This window comes from Calonectris borealis, chromosome 24 (assembly GCF_964195595.1).
Source record: "Calonectris borealis chromosome 24, bCalBor7.hap1.2, whole genome shotgun sequence".
Taxonomy (NCBI): Eukaryota; Metazoa; Chordata; class Aves; order Procellariiformes; family Procellariidae; genus Calonectris; species Calonectris borealis.
The window spans coordinates 2,830,642-2,847,742 of NC_134335.1; the positions used below are offsets into that span (position 1 = coordinate 2,830,642).

A 17,101-nucleotide genomic window follows, 5' to 3' on the forward strand; every position below is an offset into this window, starting at 1 on the left:
GTACAAGACAGGCATTCTTTATGGATCCCTGCAGGTTTTTTCTAAAAGCACGTTGTTGCTCTTGCACATCTGCACTTAGCATTGTTTTACTGCATAGGGAAGTGGGTTTGAATTTGGCTAATTTTTAATAGTTGAATTCACTAAAAATAATCTGCCTTTCCTGTTCAGAAAGAATCCTCTAAGCTGGTTTACCTATGGTCATATTTCTCTTTAGCTTCCACCCTGTGAAATACTGTACAGTATTGTACAGTAAATTGTATTCCTGGGGGTAGTTTTTGTATACACAGCTTGGGGAAGCAAAGCGATTTCCTCAGTGTGACATCTTGTCATGGTTTGCAGTAGGCTAGTACTCTGTATTTGTTGGCATTAATGAGTTCAAGCCTGTGTAAAGCTTTTCAAAGTTAGAAAGCACTAGCATAATTAACAATTATGAAAAAGAGAAGAACAGGCAGTGTTGCAATTTGTTAGGTGGAAAAACAGCTTTCCAGGGACAAAAATGGAGGATTTGGTGCACACTAGTGATTGCTGCAACAGCCATGACACTGTAGTCAAGGTAGTTTGCACAGTGGTGCCTGCAGTGATAAGTGGGATTTGCAGCAGATCATGCCCTCTTGTGTCGAAAAGAAGCTTGCTTCTGCTCAGGGCCCAGTATGGCAGGTTTGTTACTCCAGCCAAACAGCTTGTCTTTTATTGTGCCATTGCTAAGTGCGCATATTCAGTTATGTGTCACAGCTAAGCCCACTGGTGATCTTCAAGGCTTGCTGTTGTGCTGAGAAATTGCCTTTATTTACTGGTGTGTGGTTGTTACTAATATAGTAATTTGTTACCAATAGTGATATTGAAGCCACTACAAGTCACAGAGCTTGAAAGCTTCTCTAGAGAAAAGGAGTTCTGCTGGATTTTGTCATTTGTTGATTTTTCCATTCTTTTCTTTTTCAGGTCGAGCGTCCTCCTTCTCCGTTCTCAGTAGCTCCACAGGCCACCCTTCCTCCTGTGCCACCGCGACTGGATCTTTTGCAGCAGCGAGCGTCCAATCCGCCTGGGGCTTCCAGTCCTGGAACCACTTCAAAGGTCAAACACACTGTTTGCCCTTTCAGCTATGATTTTGGTGGGGCAGGCAGGAAGAAGAGCATTCTGGTGAACCTACATGTTCTCTGTGACATCCCTAAGTACTTTCACATGAGGCTTTTTCTTCCTCCTTTTCTGTAGTCCTGTTAGGCCACTTTCCTTCCATTCCCCACGAGAGCCTAGTCTGTCCTGAAAGCAAATGCTTCCTTCTGGAATCCATGGTAGGAGAGTCCCTTTTTGCTGTTTAAAGGGCCTGTCTTTTCTTCACACTCATCCATGCAATTGCTAGAAAGAAGCTGGTCTTAAGCTGAAGTACTTGCTCACTTAGGGTGACTGGTGTCCTCCTGTTGAACTACCAAGTTATTGTTATTACCAATATCTTCACTGATTTTCAGCCTCAGCCACTGCTGCCTATGCCCTTTGGAGCCGCATTTATGGGCTTGTGTTTTGTTCTAGCTAGCAGGCTAGATGTGGGAAGGTGTCATATTCCTGTCCAAACTTTTCTTCACAAATTTTTCCATCGAGCCTTTTTTCAGATAGAAAACACAGGAAGGAATGAAATGTGTGTGACTGGGAGAGAGTAAATGGTTTTCTGATTGACTAGCAGAAGGCAGTAATGTGATCTTGGTGGCATTTGGTCATTGGCTGTTGAGATATGGCAACGGTTCTTGAACTGGTTTGGATGAAGTAATGAAATTATGCTTGAAAGTTCAGGCAGAAGAAAATATCCAATTCTATGAATATTCATTGCTGACTGATGAATGTTAACTTGTATAAATAACTTACAATTGAATCTTTTTTTTAAATGATGGGTATCCTTTGTTTGGAATCCAATCTAATGTTGCTGTAAGGTTTTTTTTTTTTTTTCCTTCAAGAAGAATAATCTGGGGTGTTTAGTGCCTCCCTGTAGCTGCACGTAGTTACTGTGTTACCTCTTCAAGCCTGTAGAGAAGGTGTCTCTGGAGGGTTAACTTGTGGAGATGTGGAGAGTTATCTCCACATCCTTTGAGATAATTTCTTGTAAAAACAGGTAAAACGAAAACCAAAACTCACCCTTCTGCTGCTCGCCTCCCTCCTTTTTGTTTTGTGGCTAGAGTACCTTTGTTAAGTAATATTTTACATTCTTCTGCCTTCCAGGCTGCACCTGGTACTCTTCACAAGGATAAACCTCTGCCGATCCCGCCCACGCTCAGAGATCTCCCCCCGCCACCGCCTCCAGACAGGCCACATTCCATTGGGACTGAAGGTCGACCTCAGAGACGTCCCCTGCCCTGCACGCCAGGAGACTGTCCTTCGAGAGACAAACCACCCCCTGTGCCCTCCAACCGTCAAGCAGATCTGTGGCCATCCAGGCCAATTCCAAAAGCCCCATCTGTAGCTCTCAGCCCTGGTGACCCTTGGGCTGGGAGAGAACTGTCAAACAGACACTCGCTTCCCTTTTCCTTGCCCTCTCAGATGGACTCTAGGGCTGATAGCCATCGGCTTGGGAGCACGCTCAACCTGGACAACCCAGTGGTGAGTAGGCGTATTGGAAGTGAAGGTAATTTGTGAGGAATTAAGTCTTCCAAGATGCCCTCTTCTTATAGTTTGCATCCGAATAGGGTGATCTTGTGCCAAGGGAGAGATGGAAAGGAACTGGTGAATACCAGGCAAGGGAGAATAATGGGAGGACTTCTCAGGGAAGTACTTTGGTACTTCTTGGGAGCAAGGCTCAAATGCCAGTTTGAGCAGTCATGAGCCACAATTTCATGATCACTGTTCACCTTTCAATCTGAGTTAAATTTGGATCTGTTACTATTACCAATGTCATGATGTGTAACTTAGTAGTCCAACATATTGTTCTCTGAAAGAAATCCCAGGCAGTTTTGCTTTCTTTGATTCCATTCCCCTAATTTTTCCTTTTAAAACCTCCAGCTTTCTAAAATTGAAAGCCAGTACATTTTTAGCCAGATTGGCTAAGAAAATGACACTTGCACCATTGTCATTCTGTCTCCATATATGGGTGCTTGTCTGCATCCTTTTCCCCTTGTCCCCCATTAACATTTTGGCCTTTTGGCCTATTGCAGCTGAATTTGCGAAAGCCATTGGAGTCTCAAAAGATATGAAGTTCTTGCAGTTTTTGTGTAAACAGGCAGTTGGCTACAGGAGAAAAACCCTGTGTGTGCCCTCACTGAGGGAAAACTGTTACAGACCTACTGGATTTCTAAGGTGGCAGTAAATGCTCTGGAATAATGAAGATGCTTCATTCCCCCAGAGGATGTGTTGAAGGACTGGCTGACAGCTTTGTAACTACACTGGTATATGTGGTGTTTCTGATTCCTGGTTTGAATTTTTTTCTTTCAGAGCTTGAACAGTGGTCCGCCAACAACCACAGAGTGTGAACACCCCAAAATTAAACCTTCCTCATCTGCCAATGCGATCTACTCCTTAGCTGCCAGGTCTGTTGTTTTCTAGCAAAAGCGCTCTTTTATAATTTACAAAGTGGTAATTGTAGGGCTTTCTCTACGCTCGTGCCAGGGACAGAATTTGACACAACTCTCTCAGCCTTAGTTTCAATCTCTGGCAGATTCAGAATACACAATCTAGAGAAAGTAGATGAAATCAGCATCCCAAAGATCTGTGGATAGTGGTGATAGTTACCTTTGGCTGTGGCAATAGGAAACAGGCTAGAGTTGCCATTAGCTCTTTTATGAATTCACTTCCGAGTTGGTCTTTATGTGAAGTAGGTGATGTATAATGTGTATGATATTGTCAACTTCCTTTTGCATAATGACCTTGTGCCAGTGTGACCTTGCAGCTGGGCTGCTGAGAATCCTGAAAGCCAGGTTATTTCTTTAGACAGAATCACTATAAGATGACTGCTTGTTACGTCCTGTGGCTTTTAAGGGCCATTTTGATATTAATTAGATTTGGCGTAAATGTTTTTCTGATATTTATATCTTGTTTCTTCTGCCTCCAGACCACTGCCTGTACCAAAACTGCCTCCTGGGGAACAGTCTGAAAGCGATGAAGACACTGAATACATGTCACCATCCTCTCTGCCTGTGGTGCCTCCAGGTCCTGCTGTACAGAAAACAGAAATCAAAATGCCTTTGGAAAAGACTCAGAGTTTACGGTGAGATTCTGTTTGTATGTACTGTGCTTCCTCCTCATAATCTGGGAAAGCATATTTGTTTACTAGGGTGGAGATTTTGCTTGCTCAATTTGCTGAATTGCCCCAGTGATATTCAGCAGAGCTAACTGTAAATGAAATGTGACTACCGCTCTTTTGCAGAATCCTTATACAGTATTAAAGGAGTCAGATAACCACTCCCACCTTTTTCTGCCAGTAACCTTTTGTGAGCAGCAGCAACTGAAATTCAAAATTCTATTAAAAGGTTGTGTTCTGGTGGTATGAATTAAACTCTTTTAAGCTGATGCTGTATTGCAATAGACATTACTAAAGCATTTTCTGGAACAAATATTCTTTCACAGAACAGTGGTGATTTCACTTTGAAGCAGGGGTCTGTGCAGAATCTCACTCACAGAGACCAGGTGGTGATGGTTGACCACTGTCACTTGACTGAAGGGAAATATGTATTCTCTCCCTCAGAGTTTTAGACTGCGACCAGCAGACGGATGGCTGTATGTATGAAGCAATGTGCAACATTCACTCCCAACCAGCATCCTCTGCTTTTGGGACTGTCAACACTTCTGGTGAGTGGGTGTGCTAAAAAAACAACTGAGAAACTGAGGTACAATGAATTGGTCCCAGTCCCAGTTGGAACAGCATTTTAGGCGAAATTAAATGTTACTTGCTTTTGCTGTTAAAAAAGCTAGGATGTATGTGGAAACATTTGTGTCTGTGTACTGCAGACTGCATGTGGGGATGTTGTTGAGAAGGTTAGTTGGAATGCACTGTAAAAATACTCAACAGTTGTTAAAAAAATTGCTGGTTTGAAGATTTTTTTTTTTCTGGGCAGCAGTTGTCAGCCCACATCTATCATAAGTATTTTTAATCTAATACTACCTTCTGGAAAGAGCTTCCGTTGAATGTGGGGTTTTGGCAGCAAAACCTTAGTTCTGTGTCCTGTCAGTGTTTGTGGACTACAGGGGAACCGAGTCTGCCTTGAGAGACAGAGGCTCTGTTCAGTCCCAGAGCTCAGAATGTGCCTCTTATTTTAGATGAAGGGGGTCTGGCACCAGCCACTGCCAGCAATGGCCCTGAAGAGTCAGAAAATGAAGAAGATGGTTATGATATCCCCAAACCACCGCTACCGGTTGCTATTGCTCGTCGCACACTGTCTGATATCTCCAATGCCACGCCTGCCTTCAGCCGAATGTCTTTGGAAAATGACCCTGTAACAGGTTAGAGAACACCCGTACTCTTCATGTTGTAGTGGGTACTGATGGCTTACTATGCATGTTCAAAACTTCTGTCACTGACTCAAGGTTTTGTATGTAGGCTGTAAAGTCAGGTTTATAAGGCAGAATTACACTGGTTCTTAGGTGTTCAGTTTGGTTTACAACTTGGAATGCACTGCCTTGGTCATTTAATCACTGAGCTAGCAAATCACATTTAAATCACAGTTAGGAAAACCTTTCCTCAGCTTAAAGGATATTCCTTAAGCCACTGTTTTCTTCAGGGCATGGCATACCTTTTGTACCAGGGCATGAAACAGAACTTCAGAACATTATGCTTGTCACTGTTCCAAGTAAAAGATGACATGGCTGGCCTTGTACAGCTTCTGTCTGGATCAATCTCAGCTGCAGTTGCTTCCAGCAGATGGCACAAGTGTACTGTTTGATGCTGTCAATTCCTTTGAGCAGGGACCTAGCGGCTCAGCAAGGTTAGCTTGTTGTCCCTGGGGAGTAGAGGACATCTTGTCCTTCTGGCTGCATGGCACATTCTCCGAGGGAAAAACTAAAGCCTCGTCTCTCCAAGAGCTTTTCTGAATAATGCTTGACTTATTCCCTAAACTGCCTAGCAGCCCTAAAGGAAACTCTGAAACTCTTCCTGTTGGGGGCTTTCAGCATGTCTGAAACCCTGGTGATTTGCCAAGTAAGAGGAGTGAGTTTTTTGTTCCTTCTGGAGGTAGACGGGAGGCAGAACCTCCTGTACCCAGGATCACTTGCCCCAGTGAGTCTTCTGTTCACCGGCTTCACCACTTCCCCTTCCCTGACCTTGCCCTTCTTCAGCACAGAGAAGAGTTTACTAGCCCAGAGAAGTTTATTAGCTTTTGCCACTCCTCCCTGCTCCCTGCCTCACTTTTTAAGTCTGTCATTGTGTCTGTAGAATGTGGCTGACAGGGATAAGAAGGGGCAGAGAGAGCTCACATCCTGCTCCCAGATGAAGTACTGAGCTTACCCTTCTTTGTTTCTACAGCCCTGAAATAACAGTGCTGTTGTCCTGCTTTGTAGTGTTAGGAGATCTGCTAATGAAAAACGCTGTGGAAATGCTGATTGTTACTGCTCTGGGAAGCATATGCAGTTTTCTGAAACACTGGGTATTGGCTACTGCTGAAGCCTGGTGTTAAGCTAGCCTGACTAGTATGGGATACATTTTGGCAGATTTGTGTTCTCATGCATTGTGCCCTACAGTTCAGTTTCTTAATTGTCTACCAAAAAAAGCTGTGCTAGTAGTTGCCCTTTCAAATTGACCTATGGTCTCTGAAATTTGATCCAGTTCAAGCTGAAACAGCTATTTCAAAAGACAATTTGGGGGAAAGAAGTGGGTAGTCCTTTTTCTTAAATGTACAAAAAGCTTTTTATGTGTAAGAAGCTTGTACTTTGAAGACTAGGGAATTGAACTGCATTGTGGTTGGTGAAGAAGCTTCAATGAATTTGTTTCCTGAAGAGCCTTCTCTATCTTAGTGCTTTTGGTACAAGTTTGTCAGAAACAATGACTGCTTCTTTTCTGACCAGTGCTGCAGTGCCCACTCTTAAAAAGGGATTGTTTGGACATCCTTAGTCTTACGGATTTGTCTGTGGTACACCAGTTCTACTGCTAGAAAACTCTATCTTGAGTGCCTTAAGGAGTTTCTCCAGAAGACAAATAAAACTTTCATTAAGGTGATGTCAAATATTCATGCAGAAAAGTTTCTTGTGATTTGAAAAGTAGGAGAAAATGCTTTCTGCAATGATACAGGAGGTTAGAACTCAAAAATTATCAGATGTTGGATTAACACATTAAGCGATGTGTTGGACTGTTTGGTGTCTTGTTTGGTTTATTGGCTATTCTTTTTTCTCCCCAGGAATAGTGCATGATGTGGCTACTGGCAAGTAACACATCTGAATGACTAAGAGGAAAGGCAGAACAGGCTGAGCTTACTGATCTGCCGTAGCAGCCAGCCATTAGGTAGCGTGATGTTCAGCAGGAGCTCTTGTAGATGGCCCTGGCCTGCTGATGGGCTGGCAGAGGAAGAGGAGCAGACCCTTCAGAGAACATAATTCAGTTGCTGGAGCAGTTGTGGTGGATGAGTTGTAACTGATAGATCTGGTTTTGTGCATACACTCCCTCAGTTGTGGGACAACTGTTCTGTGTTGTGGACTACAGTTCTGTGAGGTTAAACTGGCGGTTGCTGTCTGATTCTAGAAGGAAATGGGATGTTTGGTAAAGTTGCATATTCTCTGTGTCGTTTTTTCCTAACAGGTCTGTGCTTCTTATTCTAAGGCTGATATCTGAGCTCTGCTCACACGCACACATATATCCCTTGTCAATTTTTTCTATTTATGTGATCTTATCTTAACACATGAGCCTGATGTGGCCTCCTAATTAAAAAAATCTCCATACCGTTTTTGCATACGAGAGGGAAAGCTGAGTTATTCCGTTGTGTGAGAGGATAGGCTGGTTGGATAAAGTGGCATAGCTTTCAGTGGCATGTTTTTGAAGTGCCATTTATCAGTCTAATGTCATTCCCGCTTTGTTCCAAGCAAGAATCACATATCCTTTTTTGAAGTGATGCATTTGTTTCTCCTTCAGGTTTTTCAGATGGCTCTCAAGTTCCAGAAAGGCCACCGAAGCCGCTACCACGGAGAATAAATTCTGAGCGGAAAGCAGGGAGCTGCCAAACAGGTGGAGCCAGCAGTGGGACCAGTGCGTCACTGCAACTCTCCAGTGAGATTGAGAATCTAATGAGCCAAGGCTACTCATATCAGGACATTCAGAAAGCACTGGTCATTGCACATAACAATATTGAAATGGCCAAGAATATTCTCCGGGAGTTTGTTTCCATTTCCTCCCCTGCGCATGTGGCCACATAGCACATAACCTCCACACCTACAACTTCTGTGGACCAACTGCCTGGGCAGTCGTAGCCCAGCTATGCACCAAAGGGGAAGGGGGTTCCTTTAGAGACTTCGCGCTGAGGTCAGTCCTGCCTCTTAAGAGAATCAGTTATCAGGTTTTTGTGGTTCCAGATTTCAAAGCAGTGGAATGAAATGGAGCAGAATGGTGTTTTATACAGTGTATGTCTTGGAGTCCTCTACCCCTACCTCTTGTTTGAGAGAACAGATTTATTTCCAGGGTGTTGGTAGAGAAAGGTATCGCAAAAAAGGATCCCCGAGCTGATGCCCTGGAGGCTAGGGGGAGTGTTTTGTGCTGTGAATTCTAAGTGAATGCTCTGAGAAACAAAGTCTTGAGGTTGGTGTGGTGTGTCCTGTGGTTCATGGTACTAGGTTTGGATCTGTTCGCTGCTGTGTGTCTGGCTCAGGCTTTTTAGAGCAGTGGGAGGTCGCTTTCTGCTGGGAATAAATAGGAGACCTTGGAAGAATCTTTCGATTGCTTCCTGTTTGCCATGGTGTTTCCCTCTTGCCTGTAATAATAGCATTTATTGCATATGGTTCAAGTCCTCCCTTTTTGCCTGAAGATAGCATGACTAGCTTCTGTCAGGCATTTTGATCTTGACAGTGCTGGGGGTTGGATTTCTCTCATACGTGTCCTCTTGCCGGCAGCACTGGCAGCACCAGATTCCAGGCAACTAGACGTGCTGAAAGTTTTGTGTGTTTTTGAGGGGTGGGAGAGGGTGGGAAGAATTTGAGTGAGAGCAAAGAACTGGCTGCTGCTTCTCCTTTTTTAGCCTTGAGCATTTTGTGCTTCAATGCTCAAACTTGTTTGTGGCCCTGCTGGGCTTGAACAGCCGTCACTGGACATTCCCATGTGCTTTTTCTCTAGGAATGTTGCACCTGGTAAATATGATATTTTATTTATCTTAATTGCATGGTGGCTGTCGCAGACTAGTGGCCTTCACGCACATTCCATCATCTCCTTCAGAGAGCTTTTGTGGGAGCCAGCTGTCTTTGTGCCAGGCTGTTTTGTGGAATTGGTAGATGCAGCTGGTGTATTTGTTGGTATCTTACCTGCTTTGCAGTAAAAGAAATGCAGCAGTTCTCTGCATGGCTATCAAAACAACACGGGGGCTCTTCTTTCCATTTCCATTACTCTAAGGTATTGCCAGAGCTTGTGTTAAAACAGATCTGGGAAACTTCTATATTTGTAAAACGATCACATGGCTTTAAAAGTCAGTACTCAGCTGTTACTTTGAAAAAACCTGACCTGCATACTCAGCTACTTAACTCTGTTCATATATGCTTGATGTGCGAGAAGTTCCTTTTGAGAGGCTTTAAATGAAGTAGAGATACACAGATCACAGCCTGACAGACGGACAAGTGCTCTGTGTACACTGAGAGGCTATTAGCCTTTTGAAGCATGTCTAGCATTATTTGCATCTCTCTAAGGGCAGCAGTAGTCACTAGGCAAAGGGTTGCAACTTGAAATATTGGAGTGATTATGGCAGTTGGATGCAGTTTAGCCTTTTGAAGAATCTCAGAGAAATGGCTCACAATTGGCAGAGAGGACTTAACAGGTATTAGCAAAGGGAACTGAGCATAAATGTTTGTTTTATGTAGAGTATAGGTTTCTCTAGATCTACAGCTTTATAAATTGATGCAGTGGGTTCTAGGCAGTTTAAAAGCATGAACTGTCTCTGTTTACTCCCCTCCTTTCTGTAGTGAAGAAAATGTTCTCTGAAACCGTAAGAAGATCTCCTGCAACACTTACAGACCATCACCACCGTTGCTATTTTGGGGCCAGGGCTGAAATGTGCAAATGCAGCACACTGATGAGATTTATGTCAGCGGGCATGGTGCTCTGCAGTGGTGCGCAGAGAGGTCAGGCGCAGCCCAGAGCAGGGTCTGGCCTTGGTGAAGGTGCTGAGTTACTGAGAAGATGATGTCAGTGCATATTGGACTCGGGGAAGAAGAGGTGTTCTTTTTCCTCTGCCCACATGTGCAACAGTCAGTGGTATCGTGAACCAGTCCTGCTCTTTCTGTGTGCAGTACTCTGCCAGTTATGCATGGCAGCCTTGGTCAGTGTGTCTGTGGGAGCTTCTAGAGAAGCAAGCCCAGAACTTGTGCTGCTGAGGCAGGAATATGGGGCAGCTCTGATTCTCTCAGTAGATCTGCATGTTACACTTGTGAGCCTGAGCAACCAGTCCTAGTGTATGAGAGTTATTTTCTGGCTTTGTTCTGGAGAACCAGGTAAAAACCCTTTTGTGAAGGAGCACTACAGTTTTATTTCCCTCTCTTTCATGTTCTCTCCAGTGCTGTCACTAGCTCTGTGTTGGGTTTGGAGCCACTTCGCCTCTGACTTGCTGTGTAAACTCAGTGCAAGCGTGTTCAAGCGTGATGTGTGACTCTTGCCACTGCCAAGGCTGCGTAAGAGCCAAATCCAGCCAGCTAGAAAGCTTTAACTCTTGTCTTGCACAGTGGTGTGATCAGAGTAGTGATGCCCTGTCCCATACAAGCCCTTTATTACAGGCTTGTCGTAATGTTAGATTAAATCATGCCTAGCAGAGCTATTACAGGCCTGTCTTTGGGGTTTATGTGCCAAGAGACATTCCTATGGGTATTGTTCCAGGTATTAGAGATTAGAGAGAGCAATCTTTGTGGCACGTCTCACTAATTTTTCTGCATGTGTTCTTTCTGTGCACTTTTTGTGTCTCAAACTGACACTTAAGTCTTGGCTTTTCTTCCTTAGACATGTAAGCGTTTGCTAGTACCACTGAAGTGCAGCAGAGTCCTGACCATGTCTTATGGCTGTGCTCTGTGAAGTCAATCCAGGCACTGTACAGTGTATTTTTCTTGTTGCTCTTTCAGAAAGGTAGCCCAAGATTGATTTCTCTTTTTTCCTCTTCACTTCCTTGATCTTTATTCTTAAGAAGTTAACTTATGACGCTACTTTAAAAAGAAAAAAAAAATCCAAATGTCTGGTGCCTTTCTTAAGGGAATGCTGCATTGCTAGGCTGCATCTGAGTACCCAGCCCTCTGTGAAAATGAAGAGCCTGAACTAGACAAGCCGTAAAGATGCCTTTGAGCACAAGACTGCTTTGAAAGGGGTGAAAAGAAGGGGCAACAAAGATCGGCAATTGTCACTTCAACTATGACACTGTGTTTTGTAGCATTTCAAGTGTGGAGGTTTCCTACTTTATCTGTTACTAACAGTGACTTGTCTGGACTGGTGCTGTACTAAGCTTGGTGTGAAGACAGTAGAATTGTAGGACAGGATTGGTTTTGCTTGTAACAAAATACGAGTTCTGCTCATAAAAAATGCTGGTTTCCCCCTAGCTGTCAACCTGGACACAAAGCAAGCAGAAAACACTTTGTACAGTAAGAGTTGGACATAAAATGTGTGGGTCCAGTATGAGTCTCTGCACAGCGAGCAGCAGGTAACTGTGAAAAGCAGGCAAGTATCATCTGTTCTGAACAGGGTTTCCAGTTGACGTAGTGCGTTCAATGCCACCGTAGCTGAATGGGAATCTGAAACGAGACATATCCTGCCAGGGGTGTGGTAAATCTTGTCTGCTGCACTGCCCTTGTGTGTCTGTCTCTGCAAGTGCTACAGCTTGAGGCATGGAGTGTCTCTGCTGGGAACCAGTGGACTTGCTTTCACTATAAACAGCTTTCTGCATGTTCTTCACTGAGCCCTTACCTTGGGGGAGCCAGATAGGCTCAGAGTACAGCATGTTGCTTCCTGCACTAGACTGATTACATTACTGTAGCTAATCCTGAGGCAGGGTCATTACTGTATATGGTTTTTTTCAGTTGAGCAAGAAAAAATGCAACTCCCAGGGCACTTTCTTAAAGGTGCCACTTTAAAAATTAGCGGGGAATAGGGACACTTATTTTTGAAGTTCCTAATAGAAATCTTTTTTGAAATTCCCGGGGCGGGGGAGGAACAGTTGTTCTTTCTCTTGAATGACAAATACCAATTTGTATAATATCAGTGTTAAAAATGTTGAGATTTTCACAAAATATTTTAAAAAAGTATAATAGTGTCATTAATATAAAAATATAATAGCAGTATTTAATCCTTTCAGATCTGTAAAGAATAAGGAAAAACAGAAGGTAAATATTCTTACAGAGAGTAGCTGAGCTTTAAGGTTCACTTGGTTTAAAGTCCTCATTTTGTTTGCAAATGCATTGTTAATGTTTAGAGGTTATACTAATGTTATTTATTAATTGTTTCCATTCTTGTATGCTGCCCACTAAGAGCTTCTTTGTTTGGGATTTTATTCACCTGTGTCAGTAAAAAAAAAAACAAAACAAAACAAAGTTTTATTTTTAAATAAAATTTCCTTTGTTGTAGCATATCGTCTGTCTTGTGTTGGTTCTGTGAGTCCTGGAAAAAGAACATCCTGTTCAAGCCTGTCTCAGTCATCTTGTTCAGGATGCCCAAGTCTGAGATGTTCAGTCAGTCTCCTGGTTCTCTTGCAGACTGCAACTGACTTTGTACCTATTTTAAGTATTACAACAATTATCTATTAAATTCTAATTCATATCATGGATACTAACAAACAGAGGGCAGGAAAGATTTATACAAAGTCTATACTAATAAATCTATTGATAGAGTTAATGTATTCTAATAGAATCGATTAATAGAGTCTGTAATCCATTAGGACCTATTAGAGTCCGACAATGATGTAAACAGATTTGTTACCACCCATGAACAGAATCTAAGGGAGACTGTAGGAAGCTGGTAGAGTCTAACGGGTTCTGCGGTGGCTGTTGGGGTCTAGTAGATCCTGAAGTGTCAGTCCTACTCTGCTGGAGTCTGTTAGGCTCCATTTGCCTCTCTCAGGCTCTGTAGGTACAGTACTATAGACTCTATAATTTTAAAAGACTTCTTATATAAAGGCTATGCAATAATTATAAATTACATACTTATATATCCTTTTTGTATTTCATATATAATTATATTCTATAATACATTCAAAGTTATATATACACATACATAGGTAATATTACACACTTCTAATATTGTGTGGTCTAATGAATGCTATGTAATCTGTTAGATGTTGTTGGCGTCCAATAGACCCTGCGGAGTTTGTGAGATTGGGGGGGGGTGGGCTTTGCAAGTATATTACCAAGGACAAGACCCTGTGAGGCTCTGAGAGACTCTGCCAGCCTTGAATCGTGTGTCTCAGACACTGGCAGTGTCTGGAGAGCCTATAGCATCCAGCAGAGTCTGGCAGGGTCTGGACTCTGTTCCACTCCAACACTCCAGAGCCTGGAGGTTACGTTAAATGAAACAGACTCAAATGAGTCAGTGGGGACAAGCTGGTCCTGCTGACTGCCCCCAGGACATTTGGGGGTCAACTGACAATACGTGGGGTCAAATAAGGACACACAGGTCACTTAGGGCAAGAGAGACACACCCCCTCCACCCCCCGAAACAACAACATCATCATTGGAGTCAAACTGGAGTCATGCTGGAGTCAAATGAGGACCAGGGGAGTGGGGGTGGTGTCACCTGAGGTCATGTGAACGCTCAAAGACATCACCATAGGGTTAACCGGTGTCAAATGAGGACACGGAGGTCAACTGTTGTTGCCTGAACCCGGCAAAGCTATCACTATGGGGTCAAATGAGGACATGGGAAGTCAAATGAGGACATGGGTCAACTGTGGCCACCTGAACCCCTCAAAGACATCACTGTGGGGTCAAATGAGGTTAATTGGGGTCAAATGAGGACACGGGTGTCAACTGAGGCCAAGTGACACACCCCCTCCCCCCCCCAAGGACATCACTGTGGTCTCAAGTGAGGTTAACTGGGGTCAAATGAGGACATGGGGGTCAACTGAGGACACGGGGTCGCCTGGCTGCCCCCCCCCCCCCCAAGAAGTCACTGGGGTCAAATGCAGTTAATTGGGGTCAAATGAGGACACGGAGGTCAACAGAGGTCACCTGAACACTGCAAAGATAGCACTGTGGGGTCAAATGCGGTTAATTGGGGTCAAATGAGGACATGGGGTCAAATGAGGACATGGGCGGGTCAAATGAGGACATGGGTCAACTGTGGCCACCTGAACCCCTCAAAGACATCACCATGGGGTCAAATGCAGGTAATTGGGGTCAAATGAGGACACAGGGGTCAAATGAGGACACGGGGGGGTCAACTGAAGTCACATGAACCCTTAAAGATGTCACCATGGGGTCAAATGAGGATGGGGGGGGTCAAATGAGGACATGGAGGTCAACGGAGTTCACCTGAACCCCTCAAAGACATCACCGGGGGGTCAAATGAGGTTAATTGGGGTCAAATGAGGACACGGGGGGTCAACTGAGATTGCCTGAACCCCTCAAAGACATGACTGTGGAGTCAAATGAGGTTAATTGGGGTCAAATGAGGACACGGGGGGTCAACTGAGATTGCCTGAACCCCTCAAAGACATCACCGGGGGGGGTCAAATGAAGACATGGGGGGGTCAAATGAGCAAAGGGGTCAAATGAGCAATGTCAAAGACATGACTGTGGAGTCAAATGAGGTTAATTGGTGTCAAATGAGGACACGGGGGGTCAAATGAGGTCGAATGAACCCCCCTCAAAGACGTCACCGTGGGGTTAAATGAGGTTAATTGGGGTCATCTGAGAATATGGGGTGAAAGGAGGATAAGAAGGGTTAAATAATATGAACTGGGGTCAAATGAGGGGGCACATGGGGTTTAATGGTATCAAGCGCTCTCAATCTAGTCAAAGGCATCAGATGGGCCACACAAGGCCCTCTGGTGTCATCCATAATTTGCACTACATCCTAGTATCAGATCCATGGCTATTACCACCTCTTGAACGTGTTAGTACAGTTAGCTACAGTAGTCTGATGCATTCCAACAAGTGAGTGTGTTGACAGAGTTGTGTATTAGTGTTTATTATCATCTACCCTAGCTGTTAGCACAGATGTTACAGAATCAGATAACAGTGCAACAACAGAATTGCATTTATTTATTACTGGGTTTTTAGCACCTATCACAGCTGGTAACACAATCTGTGTTAGAACTTGATAGATTCTAATACTGCAATTATCAATGAGTAACTATTAGTAGCTACAGAGCTACTAATAGGAGTTATTTGTTAAGGTTATTGGTACCCACTGGAATCCACTAACAGAGTTGGTTTTAGCATTATTAGTGTTTATAGCAGCTATCGTTAACAGATAATTCTCTTTATTGATTGTATTACACTAGAATATTATGGCTATCAGATAACAGCTACTGTGGGCACTAACAGTTTCTAATAGTAATTCAATTTTTAGAATTGATTCTATTAAAACAATGGTCTATTAGTAATTATTAGCACCTACAGCAACGAGTAGCAAAGGGTTCTTATAGCTTCTAATAATAGAACTATGTATTAGTACCTACAGAAGTAATACAAATAGCTATTTCAACCTGTACATGTATTAGATAGTCATCTACGAATAGTAGTTACAGAAGCTGGTCCTAACATTAACTATCAGAATTTATTGGAATGTATTTGTAGATTTGTAGATTTATTAATATCTACAATAGCTGGTAATAAGATTTTCTTGTATAATCTACCGCTATCTAACACTACTTTTATTCATTAAGTTATTAGTATCTATGTTAGCTAGAAATACAATAGTCTAGTAGAATCCATAATAGAATCTACTTATAGAATTATCGATAGTAGTTATTAATGCAATTATCTATTAGAATTATTAGAATTCATTAATGGCATTTCTTATAACCATACTTAGTAGCTAGCCATACAATTTTGTCTCATAGTCTATGAGAATCTTTTAACAGAATTACCTATTCATATCTGTATTACTATTATTGCAATTACCTATTAAAAGCTATTACTATTAGCTTCTAATAAATTAACTACCTATTTGTATTTAGTATCTATAGTAGCTATTAATACAATTACCAATTAAAATATATTAGAATATAACAATAAGAGTTATCTATCAGGATCCAGAGTAGCTAGTATATGAGTAACAGTTATAATCTATTAGAATTCTTTAAGGGAAAAATCCATTAATATATTAGTATCTATAGTAGCTATCAATACAATTATCTGCTTGTTATCTATTAGAATCTAATAACAGACTAATGAATAGTTATTAGTATCTGTATTAGCTATTAATACAACTATCTAATAGATTCTACTATTGGGATCTATTAAGTTCTATTGACAGTATTATCTTTTAGTATCTACCATCACTAGTAATATAATTACATATTACAATCTAATACTACGATTATCTATTAGAATACATTAGTAGATTTATTAGTATTGGTAGTTACGAGCGTCTCTATTAGCTGTTAATGCAATTACCTATTAGAATCTATAGAATTTTCTGTTACCAGCTACAGGGGGTATAAACACGTCATCTGTTAGAACCTCAGCAGGCTTATCAACTAATAGCTATCTGTACCTCGTTAGCCATCACCTACTGCTACCTTTTAGTATTTGGTATCGGACTTGTCCACCACCTGTTAATAGCATCATCTATTACCAGTGAACAGAATACATTTTCCTGCCCCGGCCGCAGTGCAAAGGCAGGTTAAGCCAACAACTGTTCTGCTGGCTTCACCTGGGGAGCAAAGGGCCGTTTCTGGCAAAAGCCGTGCTGCGGCAGCACGTGCCGCCTCAGATGCCTTGCTGAGAGCAGCTGGGCTGAGACCCCGGGGCAGCAGCCGCCAGCCCACCGCGATCTTCAGCAGCGTCCCGAGTGCTGGCGGCCTGGGAGAGG

The 17,101-nt window shown here is 42.8% G+C and overlaps 1 protein-coding gene across 3 annotated transcripts in view; it reads left to right on the forward strand.

Annotated features, from left to right (window-relative positions):
* Positions 1–12,693, forward strand: part of CBL (Cbl proto-oncogene) — a 46,753-nt gene extending 34,060 nt beyond the window's left edge. For all 3 annotated transcript variants that reach the window (XM_075172931.1, XM_075172932.1, XM_075172933.1), the window contains 7 exons: positions 940–1,071; positions 2,206–2,583; positions 3,412–3,506; positions 4,028–4,183; positions 4,661–4,764; positions 5,233–5,415; positions 8,030–12,693. In XM_075172931.1, the coding sequence (XP_075029032.1) occupies positions 940–1,071; positions 2,206–2,583; positions 3,412–3,506; positions 4,028–4,183; positions 4,661–4,764; positions 5,233–5,415; positions 8,030–8,310 (1,329 nt within the window). In that variant the 3' untranslated portion in view covers positions 8,311–12,693. The remainder of the gene's footprint in view (positions 1–939; positions 1,072–2,205; positions 2,584–3,411; positions 3,507–4,027; positions 4,184–4,660; positions 4,765–5,232; positions 5,416–8,029) is intronic.
* Positions 12,694–17,101: the final 4,408 nt, after the last annotated feature.